Source organism: Tetrao urogallus (assembly GCF_951394365.1).
Source record: "Tetrao urogallus genome assembly, chromosome: 25".
Lineage (NCBI taxonomy): Eukaryota > Metazoa > Chordata > Aves > Galliformes > Phasianidae > Tetrao > Tetrao urogallus.
Window position 1 is genome coordinate 4,652,014 of NC_136838.1, and position 14,857 is coordinate 4,666,870.

At 46.2% G+C, this 14,857-nt stretch overlaps 2 protein-coding genes across 2 annotated transcripts; one reads left to right on the forward strand and one right to left on the reverse strand.

Moving 5' to 3' along the window:
* Positions 1-8,191: 8,191 nt before the first annotated feature.
* TMEM38A (transmembrane protein 38A) lies at positions 8,192-12,555 on the reverse strand (the record flags this gene model as incomplete). Its single annotated transcript, XM_079546814.1, has 6 exons — positions 8,192-8,410; positions 8,966-9,083; positions 9,199-9,286; positions 9,881-10,065; positions 10,563-10,719; positions 12,432-12,555. The coding sequence occupies 6 exons, from the start codon at positions 12,553-12,555 to the stop codon at positions 8,192-8,194; spliced, it is 891 nt and encodes a 296-aa protein (XP_079402940.1).
* A 268-nt stretch (positions 12,556-12,823) lies between these two features.
* On the forward strand, positions 12,824-13,507 carry SMIM7 (small integral membrane protein 7; the record flags this gene model as incomplete). Its single annotated transcript, XM_079546891.1, has 4 exons — positions 12,824-12,915; positions 12,994-13,035; positions 13,129-13,181; positions 13,413-13,507. The coding sequence occupies exons 1-4, from the start codon at positions 12,890-12,892 to the stop codon at positions 13,505-13,507; spliced, it is 216 nt and encodes a 71-aa protein (XP_079403017.1). The 5' UTR covers positions 12,824-12,889.
* Positions 13,508-14,857: the final 1,350 nt, after the last annotated feature.

A 14,857-nucleotide genomic window follows, 5' to 3' on the forward strand; every position in this document is an offset into this window, starting at 1 on the left:
CACAGAGCAAAGGGCTTGAAGCGCGTCCCCGGCTTTGGGCTTCCCTTAAGGCACTTCCTCTGCTTCCCTTCTCAGCAGACAACGGAACTCTGTTGAATTGGATCGCTGCTGCTACGTGAGAGGGAGAGGGGAACTGATAAGCCGTACTCTCTGTTTCTCCTCAGGACACCATAGATGATGTCTCATAGAGACCTTGGACTTGGAGTGCCATAAATCCTGTTGATTGGCTCCTCCTGACAGCTTAGGGCAGTAATTTACTGTTAATACCATCATACTTGCCTACCAATGTAGTCCTATTAAAGAGGTGAAACAATATAGCTTGACTAATTTGTACTGAGACATAAGCAAAGCCAAAGAAAAATATGCTGGTCCTAACACTGCAAGGCAAATATTGGGCAGTTGCTCAGGGTTATTTTAAAAGGAATGTGTGAAGCATCTGGAGACACTGGACCCACTTGCTTTCTTTCATGAGCTGCTGTCTCCAGGTGCTAAGCATTGACCTAATGAAGAGGTGGTAGAAGAGACAGGAGTAGGGAGGACTAAGCTACCTTTTGTGTGCACAACCTCCGTTACTGTGGCTGTAGCTCCTAAAGTGCTTGTTCCTTCAGCACATTTAAAGAAGGGCCATATCTTTGTGTCTGCAGAAGAATACACAATCATGTGCCACTCATCCACATAAAGGTGATGGGAGGGCTGCTGTTCAGTATGTTTGTCTTGGATAACAGACTTTACTCTGCTGGAAATCAAACTCCAGATGTACAGATTGTGATCCACGGCAACTGAGACAGCGCAGGTTCCTTTTCCAAATGCTTTCACACACCTCACCTCAGCTATAAATTAAGAGAGGAGGATTAACAAATCAAGGGATTCTTGGTGCTTTCAGCGATTGGCAGGATGCTGATGGCTAGGAGGTGATGGCCAAGCTGTTGAAGCTCTTTTCAGACGTGAAAGAAGCTCTCCAACCGTAAAAAATGAAGAATGCTCACCAGAGTGCCCAGGGAGGGTGTGCAGCATCTCAATAACTTCCATGTTCCAGACTAGCATTGAGCCATGCTGGGAACCTGCCACCAGCAGCTGGTAATCAGAACTAAGTGCCATCACTGTGATGCCTGCTGCGAGACACAAAGAGGGAAATCTGTTCCTGATGCTGCAGACAAAAAAAGAAACAATTTGAGATTGTTAATATGCTGTGCTTCCCCAACTGGAAACGCCCAACACTGCCTGAACTCCTTAATCTGTGCCAACAGCAAGATTAGGTTCCCTCAGACATATCTAGGTCAGTGTGTGCTTTTGTTGTCCTGGCGACAAAATGACCCACTTTCTCTATTCTCATTTGTTGAAGCAATTGCAAGTGGGACTGGTGCATGACTGAGCACAAAGGCAAATAGGCCTTTATTCTGCCTTTGTGTAAACTCATGGGCAAAATGGTATTTCTAGAGAAATACGTACTGTCTCCCTGCTCTGTTTATTTATACTACTATTATTTGGATCTCGTTCATAACAGATGGATGATTATATGTTTTCTTGGGCTGTAGCCATCACCAGGGCTAATCCTACCTTTGAGGAATCCAGTGAGCCTTGTGTGGAGGGGCTGCCCAGGTAGGTGGAGAAGTCCACACAACTGAATGAGAAGGGGTAGGGACAGATGCTGACCCAGCTGAGGTACTGCTGGCACAGCTTCCCAATCGCTTCCAAGTAAGAAGGCACAAAGAAAAACAGCCTGGCCAGCACTTCTGTGTCTATTAAACTTGTCCAAAGAGGGCAGAGATGAAAATCATTTTAGAACATGAGTGTGGTGGGCCTGAGAGCTCCCGTCGTTGTGTTTTATGTGATGTACAGTTCATAATGATCTGAGCTGGCCCTGCCCAGCCAGGTCCTTCAATAAGATAGAGAGGGCTACAGTGTAGAATGTGCATGAAAATAATGGGGTGACAGGACTGAGGAAGGAGTGTGAATTCTGAGAAGACAGAAGAGCAGTGCTGCAAAACCTGCTTTTCTAATTAGTGTTCAAGCTGCTCTCTCTGTGACAGAATAAAGCTGTATGCGAAGTACAGCTCACAAATGAAGCTACAGGCTTTGCTCCTGAGCACAGCAGTGTCACCACGGTGTAACAGCTTGCAAATTCATGGAGAGAGCACCTGGTGCATTTAGCAACTTCAGGACATTTCAGCTTATTTACCTGAAAAATCTGAGCTGACAAAGACTCGGGTCAGGCTGGAGGGCTGGTGAGGAAAAGGAACCATCTTTTCATGGAGCAGATCTTAGCGTGTGTCTGAGCCGAAGTTCATGCTGCCCTCTGGACCTGCTGAGTTCCCAATTGAGGCTGCTCTTTAGTCAGGAGGTGATTGATAGCAATGCATACAGTAGCAGTGCCTGTCTCCAGACAGCTGTCTTGTCCCTTTTTTTTTTTCTCCCTGGAAATCTTGGGGAAATTTCAGCTATTTTGACAGGAGCAGTAGGAAGTGGTTGACTGCACTGAGATGCATTCTGGAGCATCTCTCTGTATTTGGAGAGGACTGCTATCTCTATAGCAACTGGTGCTTGTCACCTGGTAGAATCCCCAGGGTCTTTCCTGAGGGCAGATGTGCTCCATACCAGGCACTGTACACAGCTGAGGTGCCTTTGTTGGCTGCCTTTCTCTGTTCTAGGAATTCTCTCTGTATTTTAGATTTTTTTAGAGATTTTATTTAGTGGTGAGAATGTACCACTACTTGTTTCATAGAGAGTTTAGGCACTCAGGTATTTAAAGGAAGTTTCTTAACACCCAGGATCATGGCTATTCCCTTTCACAGTTTCCCTTTGTCAAATGGTGCAGGCAGAGATAAGAAAATAGACCTCCCAAGGAGCTGAGTTCATCGGTTTCTCTTGAAGTCAGATTGCAGAGGCTGCTGTCTATCCCTGTCTGTATCCCCTCTGTATCCCTCTGGCATACAGAGTAATAATTAAAGAAAAATTAGTAATGTGTGTTTATGTAACAGGCTCCTTTTGGACACAGTACTTGGCTGGATGTCTGTGAAGATTAATCAAGTAAGAAGAGATTAACCAACATCTTAATCTGTCATAAATCAAACGGAGATGAAGCCTCTTATTGCAAGAAACTAACATTACAGAAAGCCTTCATCTGGGTTTAGCCATCATCAGTCTCAATCTAAATTGTCAACTTCAGGAGTCTGAAGTGCATTTTTAGACTATTCTTCAAGCTTCTGTGATCAAAACCAACGATGTAATGGAGGAAAATGTCAGCTCCATTAAGGTTGCTTAAAATATACCGTGCTGGAGAGGTGACAGCAGACACAGTCTGGAGGATGAGGGTGATCAGTGGCATCCAGGCAAACCAAGACTGGAAGATAGCGACAGAGAAATATGTAATAATGCTTTTGTTCTATCAACATCAAAACAACACTGGAGCCTTGGGATGAGCCTTGGCAGCACTCTGCAATGTGCAGTTTGTACATCGTGCTGCACGTACCTGTCGTAGTATTGATGACAGCAGTCCTCGCCACCAACAAACCCACTGATTCAAGCAGTTGGTTACAGTTGGAGCAGAAGTCCCCGGTTAGCAGACATTTTTGGAAAGTCGAGATTGCCAGCATCACTGAGAAGAATCGAGGACTGGGCTAATTGGAGGAGAAACAGCTTGCTTGCTGTAGGAATGCAGCGTGTTACTTTCTGGTGAGCAGGGAGTTTCTGCAATTTGCAAATCAAAACCAAACAAAATCAACCAACCAAATCTTTTTCAGGGCCATTCTGAATTTCCTTAGGCTATAAAAACATTTAAGCCTCTAAACATATCAGACCTGTTTTCCTGCATTCCACGTCTACAGCTTACCTGTATCCTAAAGGTAAGATGAAATCACTATCTCATACTGATTCTTCCTAAAGGATTTCAGTTGTAGGCTCTCTAAAAATCCTCCCAGCATTCTCTTTAAGAACGTAAAGGAAACAGAGAAGTGTCAAGAAACCCTTAGTGGTACTTCTTCCTTGGAGAATGTGTGAAAAATGCAAATGATGGGCACGTGTGAATGAGAGGCCAGACTCAAAGCTGTTCTTGAATGTTGATCTTAACACTATCAGAGTGATAAACTTCTCTTCTTTGTCAGAAATGTCGCCTCAGAGGTGAGGTGAGTAGCAGCTGTGAGTCACAGTGGCAGTGCAGGCTGGGGATGGGAACTTGTTTTCTCAGTGTTGGTGAGCTGCCATCCCCCACGGCCCCTCAGGCTGCTGTCTGCATGGAGCACGCAGGCAGGACTGAACTCAGCTGGGAGTAGTTTTGTGTGTGCCTACCGAGGGAGGGCTGCACTTCTGGTTCTGTTGAAATCCAAACCCATTTTATTAGCTTTTCCTTACAGAACAACACGAACACAAGTCCCTCCAGCTTGGCCCTCTGTTGGCCTTGCCCTTTTTCACACAAGGTCTTTACATAGAAGTTTTCTCCGTTGGTCTCTCAGGTCCTTTACTGTGAATAATAATCTACATTTCCTATGTTTTTTTTTTTCATTATTATTATTTCTTTTCTACAAAGGCTTTAAGAGCAGTAGAGCTTTCCCTGTCTGTAAAGCTAATTTGCAATGCTGAAAGTTGTAGACGCTGGTTTGGTTTCTGTCTGCAAAAGAAAAGGGAAACCTGTCAATCAGCAAGAAATGCTGAGAGCAGCAAATGAAACACTTTGCTTTTTCCATTGGGCAACTACGGCCTCTCTCAGGATTAAATCTCTTGCTAAGTTTAGCTACGTCTCACTAGAGTTAGTATCAGGAGTTATCTGAAGGCAATGACGTCTGTCCTGTGGAAGTCTAAGCCCTGGCACGCACATCTCATACCCTGCGCTGCAGCAGTTTGGAGCTGGGAACATTCTGCACAGCATGGCACACTTCAGACATAGCAGGATTTCTCAAAGCATTGAAATACATACTCTCAGCTGCCTGCTCTTTTTATTATTCTGTCCAAGTCCTGAGCAAAACTTGTTGAAATGGACGTCATGGGACAGCAGAATGGCTAAGCGATGTGAAACATTCTGCTGTTTTTTTGTTGTTGTTCTTAATATGTGTAAGACTTGCACAGACCCTCTTTTCTATTGGTATTTAATCTCACATTCCAAAGGAACTTAAATTCTCAGCTGTTCTGGTAAGGAGTACTAATTAACATTTTCAGAGTTAGATTTGAGGAGACGTAAGAGAAACCCATAAAAAAATCAATAGCCCTTTGCAGGTCCTCATTGAGTCATCCAGGCAGGGAGCTCCTTTGCTCTTTGTGGCAGGGAAGCAAGTTAATTAACCTGCTGGGAAATGCCCAGCTAATGTTCTCCTTCCAGCTGGAGAGAGCCTTCAGGAAGCAGCACCAACAGGCAACTGAGAGCTTCCCAGATGCATAGAAGCTGTACTGAACCCTGTGCCCCTACAGCATTAGTTAAAAAGAAGGTACCTCTGAAAGAAACATCTTTGCTAGCTGGAATGAAGGCTTGCCTGAAATGTACTGTAGGTTACCAGTGCTGAGCCATGGAAATTCAAGAAAGGTTCCTTATCTCTCACTATAAAAGGCTCCACTAAATGAAAGTTGTGACCTCTCTTTGTGGCAGTTGTCTTCTTGATACTAATCACATTCCAGATAAAGAACCTTAAAGGTGCAGAGCTTTAATTTTAAGGTATCTCAGAATATTTCTCCTATCTGTTCTTACTTAGCAGCTATGATTTTACTTGACCAGAAGTATTTTGAAGAGCAAAGGCTTTGGCACTCAGCAGCAGCTGATAGCAGCACTGTGCTAGATCACAGAACAGTTGGACTGGAAAGGATCTCAAAGCCCACCTGGCCCCAAGCCCTGCTGTGCATTGGTTGCCACTCACCAGGTGAGGCTGCCCATTTCTCAAGCACGTCCAGGTCCCATTCATTCAAAGCATTTTTGGTGGTATTTTTGTTTGTTTGTTTCTTTGTTTTAAATACAAATACTGAAACTCCATATAAATAAGCTAGAATTGTGTTTGTTTGCAGATTTATACATACCTGTCCCAAGTGATGACCTTCATTTTTTAGTCACAAAAGGAAAGGTGGAGTCAACAGGTACAAAACATTCCTCTTTGGCCTTTATAAGTCAGTTTCTTTATATCCCTCCATGAAGTCTTAGAAAAGCTACTTGGACGACAAGAGCAGTGATATTTTACCATACTGCTTCCGACTCTAACGTGCTCAGACATACTTGTAGGACATGTCAAAGTCCAACCAGAATCACTTTGTCCTTGGGTCAAGGAGGCTTCAACAAGATCAAGGAAGGTGTGACTTCTAAGACCGGTGAGAGTAAAAGCAGCAAACATCAGTTCCTCAAATGCCATTGGACAATCAGAGTCGCTTCACAATTTTTATTTTGTTAAGGGCTTTTATATAACAAATTTCCCCTTGAATCAGACATCTCATAAACCATTCTTTATATGCATGTCAGTGATACACCAGGTTTTTGTAGACCAGTATTTGCAAAACCAGACTGTTGTCAGGTAGAAGCTGTTTTCTTTTGAGGGAAACTCACAAAGTTAAGGCACTTTAAGAACCCAAACCTACGAATCATTTGACCTCTTACTGGCTTTTATCTGGTTGTATATAATAATTCTTTTTTCCAAAATTAATATCAGAGTTTCAATTCTGGAATAGGGACACACCAAAAAAACCCAACAAAACAACAACCAAGCAATGACTGTTCTTAAATCCTTCAATTTCTATTCCTCGTTGCAAGGCGACAGCAGCAAGCCTTATTGCTAGGGATGGTGACACACTGCTTAGCTGAAAGCCCAGTACTCCACCCCCAAGCATACTTTTAGTACTGCAGTGATCCTGGCCATCAGTGATAAAAACCCACCTCAGAATGAGTTAAGGTCTCCAGGGCACAATGCTTAAGATGACACTTTTAAGAACAAAATCTGTTACAGGAACAGCTTCAAACTAATCTAAAAGCCAGTATTCATTAAGCAGAACATGAACAAGCTGACTGACTGCTCCGAGCCATGCAAGGCATTTCACATTCTCCCTCCCTCATTGGGCACAGATCAGTAGTTTGGCAAAAAGGGACCTACAAAGGAAACTCTGTTTCTTAAGCTGGCGCTCTCTTATTAGTCCATTAAAGTACTTCTAATCAGCTGGTGTGAAATCTATTTCTTCAGCCTTTCTAACCTTCTTTAAGAATATAAGAAACGTTTCCTCCTGCGTACAGTCAGTGTTCAGGCTGCCCACCAGCACACCAAAATCACCGCTTCAAGCACAGCCCGTACTTAGAAGTATCCAATTCTCCTGATGTAAAGATGCAAAGACTTAAAAAGCAGTTTCAGGTCCATTAATTAGGTGCCCTGACAGTTATAAATAAATAGTAATAAATACTTATTTACACTCACATACCCTTCTTATATCCCACAGGATTACAAACAAATCAAAAACATGCTTCTTTCTCAAGTAAAGACAATCAGGTTTGAGGTGAAACACACAATTGCTAACAGAGCAGCAACACTGCAAAACAGTTTAACAACAGTACCAATAGATAGCATTTAAGAGCATTTTATAGCTTCAAGGGTCCTGCAGACAAAGTCTTAGTTAAGAAAGTGACCATTCATTAAGAATCAGAGGGAACTTGGATGAGAAAAATGTAATTTCAGAGTAGAATTTGGCCAGGACACCAGAGCTGTTTTCCTTATTGCGTACAGAATATCATGTTATTTGGAGACATGGCAGATGCAGGAGCTGGGAAAAATAGATCAGGATTGTAACAGACCATTTAATTTCCTTGAGCGTGAAATCCAATTTCCACATTGATTGTGTCTAAACAGTTTGTTGTTCTGGGAGACATCAAAAAGGCCAATGAAAACTCACAGGAACAGTTGTGGGAGCACAAACCATTACTTCCATTCATAAATAAACACAGTGAAAGATGATGCATCATAATTGCTGACATAATTGCCAGCTGGGAACTGGCACCCATTTATCATCCTGGCACAAATCTATGAATCCCTGAAAATATGATCAGAATAGAGAGATAGAGACCAAGAAGCAAGGAGCAGCACAGAGAGCACAACTGAAATTGAGGGAATTGCCTGGCAGTGTCTTCACTTCCACCTCTCCTCTGAAGTCCGTGAGAGGACTGGAGGATAAAGGAGACTGCAGGCGGCTTTGAGACACAGCTCTGGAGGAATTTTCTTGGCCTGTTTACTGTTTGGTTGCTTTTTTATTCAGCTTTTTTTGCTTTTCGTTTCCTTGTGCCTTCATTTAGCTCCTCTTTTGACTTCACAGGAGGAGGTGGCTGATAGGAAGCCTCGTGGGAGTGCCCATGCTGATTATGATGGCCGGTGTGTCCGCCAGAAACAGAGCCAAAGAAAACCGGGCAGATGAAGCCTTCCACCGGAGCAAAAGGTGAGGCGTGAGAATGAGTTGCCGTCATGAAAACCTGCCATGCAACAGTGGACAGAGTTAAAGACCACATACACCAGCTATGAAGAACTAACTAGTAAAGGACATCCTACTTAGCACAGGTAAGTGTCCCTGTTGCTATGTAATCCAAGGCTGTATCACAAGGATCTTCTACCACACTGAAAATAAATGGAGAATTTAGCCTGCAATTTCCTAAGCAGATCTTTCGTGGTACGTACAGCCAGTGCCTTCCAAAGTGGCTTAGTAAGGTTATCAAATTTAGATGCAAGAATTAGTCCTAGAATCTCATTAATGCTCTGCAGAGTACTTCATTCTCAGCACTAGCTCTCCTGAAGATAACACTTCCAGGTTTTCATTTCATTGTGAAGTTAATCATGCAAGAATTCTGCATGGGCAAACACTGGCATCTACAAGGAAAATTAGGATCACCGGAACCCACTGAACAAGAAAGGAAGCAGCATTTCAAAGTCAGTGTTTCAATTTAAAATGGTGAACAGTCAGCCCCCTCTTAATTCCGTACCCTTTCTCTGGTTCTGTAGATTTGTTAGCAGCAGATCTGCTGTAAACTTACCTTGCAAACTATCATAAACATGGTGAAAAAGAAGATGAGGTTGGCTTCAGAGACAGGGAGCCAATGAGTTTGTTGCAAAGTGAAAAGAACTGTGCCATACAGACTGGCTTTTGTAGGGCTAGAAGAGAAATAAAGAACTTATCTAGAAGGTTTGTATACTTCGTGTCCAGTCCTGAATGGCTCTTCAAATTTCGTTTTCAGTCTGACATAGAACATGCAGGCTAGTTACTTACAAAGACATGTGAAGAATTTCATTTGTTTCTGGCCTCCAGACCCCACGCAGCAGTTGCTCAAAGTTAGACATCAAAGCAACACCAGAACCTGTGGAACAGTAAAAGCAAACAGCTAGAACTGCCACACCAGAAGAGAGCTCTGCTGGCTCCTTTAGATCCCCACAGGATAAGCACAATATAAAGGGAAGGTTTGTGACATCCACCCCAAAATTAAAATACAGTTACCCTAAAACAACAGAGCAGGCAAATGCTTTCTAGAGCTCTATAGTGTTTCCTGATACTGGAAAAAGGCATTTGCCTCTGTTCCATCAACTGATGCACAAATGCTTACTGCAATTACAAAACAAGGGGAAACTGACTAGACTGTTTCAACACTGAAAGAACTTCCTAAAAAGACACAGGCAAGGACAGAGACAGTAGAACATGGGAGATGATAAAGAGTTACTGAACTCTGCACCCGTAAGTGACTCCCAGTTCTTCATGTCTCCGATGACTCAGTTGACAGCCATTCTGTGAGTATGAATAAATCTGTGTTCTAAGGAATGTGATTAACTGGGGCCAGCTGAACACATCCACTATCGGCCTGGTCAGCACTGAGTGATGTGGTGACCTTAGGCTCCATTTGCAGGTTCTCCCCTCCCTCCCCACAGCAGCAGGTGCAGTGGAGTTTCCCAGGTGTCACCTTTGACCCATCCAGTGGCCATCATGATGAACCAGCCGTGGTGGTACTGGTGATGAGCATGGTGGACGCCGGCCGCAATTTTGCGAACTCTGACCACCTCCTTCATAGCCACAAAGATGAGCTTCACAGGCAGAAAGCTAACACACTTGTAGAAGAGGTTCATGGGGCAGAAGAATATCAAATACCTGGAACAAAACCACAAGGAGCTTAAGGACCCATTTGCTTATCTTGACCTGGGATTAAGAGAGAAGATATAGAGTACTGTATAGTTAGCCTAAGTTATGTCAGAGAAAAGGAAATGCTGGTAAGGTCACCTACAAGCACCCAAAATGAAAGTGTCCCCAAATCTTCAGTCCGTGCCACCCTTCTGCTGTGTGCTGTCAGTGCAGCACGCTGATTCTGCGGTTTGGCCACAGTTCAGCTGTGGCAGCTATGAATAGAATCGTCCTGCAGAGGGTTGGTTCCCACTCCTATTACCAACACATCAGACAGCTGGTCAGAGAAACTGCAAACTAGATCTAGAAACACAAAAGACTCAGACTGCTTCATTGCACCTCTGCTTTCCCCAGCAAATCCAAACAAGACAGTACACGTGTCCCACAGATGGAATACCTCCCTTCATGCAGGGAGGTCCTGCACACAGCCAGCAGTATTGAGTGCTCGGCAGCTGAGGAGAACTCACCAGATTGCTGTGGCCAGGATGACACTGGAGTTGTTACTGAAGTAATGAATAGGTGACTCTCCGAGCAGCAGATCAGCGAGGATGTAACTTCCAAAGCAGTGGAGCATGGCACAAAGCCAGGAGGCAAAAGGACTCTTGCGAGACATCTCCACAGCTCCTGTGAGTAAATTTTAAGTGAGAAGGTGCATTCACCAAAGAGCTAAGAAAGACACTTGCTTTCAACGTGCTCCAACAGGAACTGAATCAAAGAAAAGAGCTTGTAAAATAAAATGGCCAAACACACACTCTGCAAAGCCTAAACAAGCATCAGATAGTTGAGACACACAGCCCGCAGACCCCTACGAGGTTTCATATGAATGGAGCCATTAGAAGTTTAGCTCCTGCGTTTGCTGCTCCTACTGCAATCAGAAAGAACAATTCTGCCCTCAAAATAAATGCTTTTTTTTTTTTCAGTCTTAAAACAAAATGCATACTAGTACCATTCTCTTCATTGCTTCAACCTAGGTGCCCTCTAGAATTCACGAGCAATCTGTTCAGCTCTTTCATTCATAAGATAACCTGTAAAATAGAACAGTAATTCTTAATCTTTATATGAATGGAGGGGATTTGAGGATTCCTCACTGCTACTGCCGTGGTTTGCAAATACCCTTCAAGTTCAGAAAATACAACTAGGTATTTAAACTGTGTTACTGTTGGGGAATACAGTGTGGTTTCTTCCACAGCCTCCCACTGCCTGGGGGTTTTGCTTGCTGTTTGATTCCTCTCCCATTTTCACCCCCTGCTGCACTTCTTGGAGGAAGTTTCATAAGAACATCAGTTCTGTAAGATTGTTTCATCTCCTTAAACTGATAGCAGGGTCCTTTATGCAGCGTATCAGATAGCAAACTCTGCTACGCCAGTAACAGGCAGGTAAATAATGCTGAAATGCTACATCCACATTACGGACAGTCATCCACCTTGAGCAGCAGTAAGTGAGCTAAATAGGACTGCTGATACCATTCCATCCCCATCGACATCTGAACCAGCTGAAGGGACAGTGGAAGTGAGACAGCTGCAACAGCCATGATGTGAAGCTCATCTATAGGAACCCAACAGTTATCTGAAGGAGGAAAGTTACGGACATTTTTCTTTGGCTCCATTAAGCCTCGCTGTCTTCTAAGAAGGAAAGGGGACGTTACCACCCTGACCCTCATCTGCCATGTGGGAGCCAGGCGAGAAGCTCGCTGCAGCCTTAGGCAGTCTGAGGGGATTACGGGGTGACATGTTTGGAAAAGAAAATATCTTCACTGGGGTTGGCTGTTACTGCACGGCTCAGAACTTAATGCTGGAAGACAGCTGTAAGGGATCAGGCCTCGAAAACCCGGCACTCCTGTTTACAGGGAGCTGAAATAGAACAGTATGCTGCTGCTTGTACAGCGCAGCAATCTGACAACGGGGGGACTCCAAAACGTGGCACAGCGGGTGGCTTTGCCTCATCCGGCGGGCAGCGACACCGAAACCGATTGACAGAGCAGAGAGAGCGCACACCGTGTAAAAACAGCGGGGAAGGCGGCGTTCGGCGGGGACCGAGGCACAGACAGGCGGCAGAGCCGGCGGCAGCCACCCGGGCACGGAGAGCTGCAAGCAGCGAGAGCGGGACCGAGGGGGGACGAACGAGGAACACAAGACGAGCGTTCAGCTGCGGCTTCTCCGAATATAAATAGGGGAGCGCGGCCACAGAAATAGAACAGGCGACAATAGAGAGAAACGGAACACCGAGCGCGGGCAGAGCAGCGGCACGGGGCGGTCAGAACCCGGCACGGGCAGAAGGCGCGGCTGTGGCAGCTCCGGCGGATCCCCCCGCGCCCCGCAGCGCTGGTCCGCACTGACCTGGCTCGTACTTGAGGTAGAGGACGGACACGATGAAGTAAGCCGCGTCGAAGAGCGGGAAGACGGGCACCGAGGCGAAGGCGGCCGCCAGCTCGCCCAGCTGCAGAGCCCCGGGCAGCTCCATGGCCGTAGGACCGCTCCGCGAGGCGTGCTCCCCGCCGCTCTCCCCGCTCCCCGCCTCCGCACGGCCGCCCCGCCCCGAGGGTTGTCCCGGGGCGCGGCCTCGCTGCTAGCGGGCGGCCTCGAGCTCCGGGCGGCGGCCCCTCGAGGAGCGGCGCTTCCCGCCCGCGCGGTTCCCCGCCGCGCCGTGCAGCCGCCGTCGGAACGCAAAGCCGCAGCCCTGGGTTCGGCGCGGCGCTTCGGAGCCGGCGGTGGGAGGCGCGCGCCGGGACCGCGCATGCGCCGCGACCGCGGGCAGAGTGCCCGCCTCTTCCGCTTCCGGCGCCAGGACCGCCGCCATGCTGGGCGATCTGCTGCTCTGCGGGTAGCGGACCGGGCCCGGGGGCGGGGAGGGCTGCTGGGGACCGGCCGCGTCTGATGCGCTCTCTCTGTCTCTCCTCAGAACGCTGCTGGTGAACGCCGGCGCCGTGCTGAACTTCAGACTGTGAGCGGGGATCGGGGCGGGGAGGGCGGCGTGGGAGCCCCGGGAGCCTCGGGCCCGGCGCTTCGCGCGGTAACGGCGCTTCTGTTCCCGCAGGAGGAGGAGAGACACGGAGGGCTTCGGCGAGGGGGCGAGGGAGCCCACGACCGGTAACGGCCCGTGGGGGGGGGGGTGGGGGGAGAGGGGGGGGGGGAGAACTGGCGGCTGCGAGGCCTCGGGGCGGCGCCGGGCGGCTCTGCAGTGCCCTCCGTGCGTGAATTTTGTTCTCTGACTCTTTTTGTACGTGTGCGTTCCCTTATATTTCTTAGCTAGTGCTGAAACGCGACGCACTGCGGCGTTGGGTATTTTTCAAGTCTAAGATTTCTCCTCTTGGCTTTTAGGTGACAATATCAGGGAGTTCTTGCTGAGTCTTAGGTATTTCCGAATCTTCATTGCCTTGTGGAATGTCTTCATGATGTTCTGCATGATTGTGTAAGTAGAGCCGTGCAGCACCTGGCATTTGTTCGTCTGAAGCCACATAATGTTGGTTTTTTCTTGTAAGTGTATTTCTTTTCTGATCTCTCTCCCAGCTCCTCGCACTCTTGTTCCATCACTAGGCTCTCATTTTGCTCATCTGCTTTGATCTTCCTAAAAATAGTGGCTCACCTCATTTTCTGCCAGTGCAGGCACCTTTAGTGCATGAGAACCTCTTTGCAGTGTGCAATTGTTTTAGGCTTGGATATGACATCATTTAATTCAGCACCTATAAATGCAACACATTGTAAACTTTAGGATGATTTTCATTTGGGGAGGGAAATAATGCCACATAATAAAGCGAGCCATGAGATCAGGCTCTGGAAACTCTGGATTGTAGTTCAGATAGGCAGACTGGCAAAATTCCTGTTTTCTTTTTGCTGCTGTAGCCCTTCGGCCCAATGTATGGCAGAGGAAAACCAATAGCAGCTGTGCAGTGGTGTTCTGAGCTGCAGTGCTGGTGTGGCTGTTATGCTATAGGTCTCTCATCTGCTCTTTTTCTGTTGCATCCACCAGGTTATTTGGATCTTGAAAGTCATCCACAAACACATCTGGTAACCTGGAAGAGACTTTTGGCTGCAAACATAACTTTTCTATCAAGTAAAAGATTATAATGCTTTCCACATACAGCCCTGGGGTTGTGGCAGGTTCTTTCCATGGGGCAGCACAGCACACAGCTCCCCCCAACCCCCCCGGCTGCATAACGTGGGGGGAGTGCAGGGCTGCGTGCTGCAGGGCGGGGAGCCTCCCAGCCCCTGAGCCAAAGGCTTCAAAGTAAAATAATTTCAACTTCACTGGGAGGAGAAAAAGAAAAAAAAAAAAAAAAAGCCAACTTGAAATTGTGTTGCTCAGCATTGGGTGCCTGATGTGCAGCGCATTGCAGCTGACTGAAAGCCACAGCCGTGCAGCTCTGCGCCATCCTCGCTCCATCCCTGCTGTCACTGCACTGTGGGTCGCGTGGAAGTCACTTCATTATTGTGAAGCTGAGTAAAGTATTGATGTAACTTGGAAAAAAGAAGTCATTTTCCCCTCATGATTCCATTTTTCTTTGGAGAAGTAGATACGGACACCTCAAAAAAGGATTCTCACTTTTTTTCTCCCAACACATTCATGTTTAGATACAAATTTCAATATAAGGTTTTTTTTCCTAAGCAATACATAAGGGACTTTGAGCAGAAAAATATCTGTAATCCTGAGGAAGTTTTGGAATCATTTTGAATTTGGTTGAATAAAAAAGTTCTATTTAAGGGTAAATTTAATGTTGTGTTTATTCCAGTAAGGAGAAATTAATTCGATATTGGTGTTTTTTTGA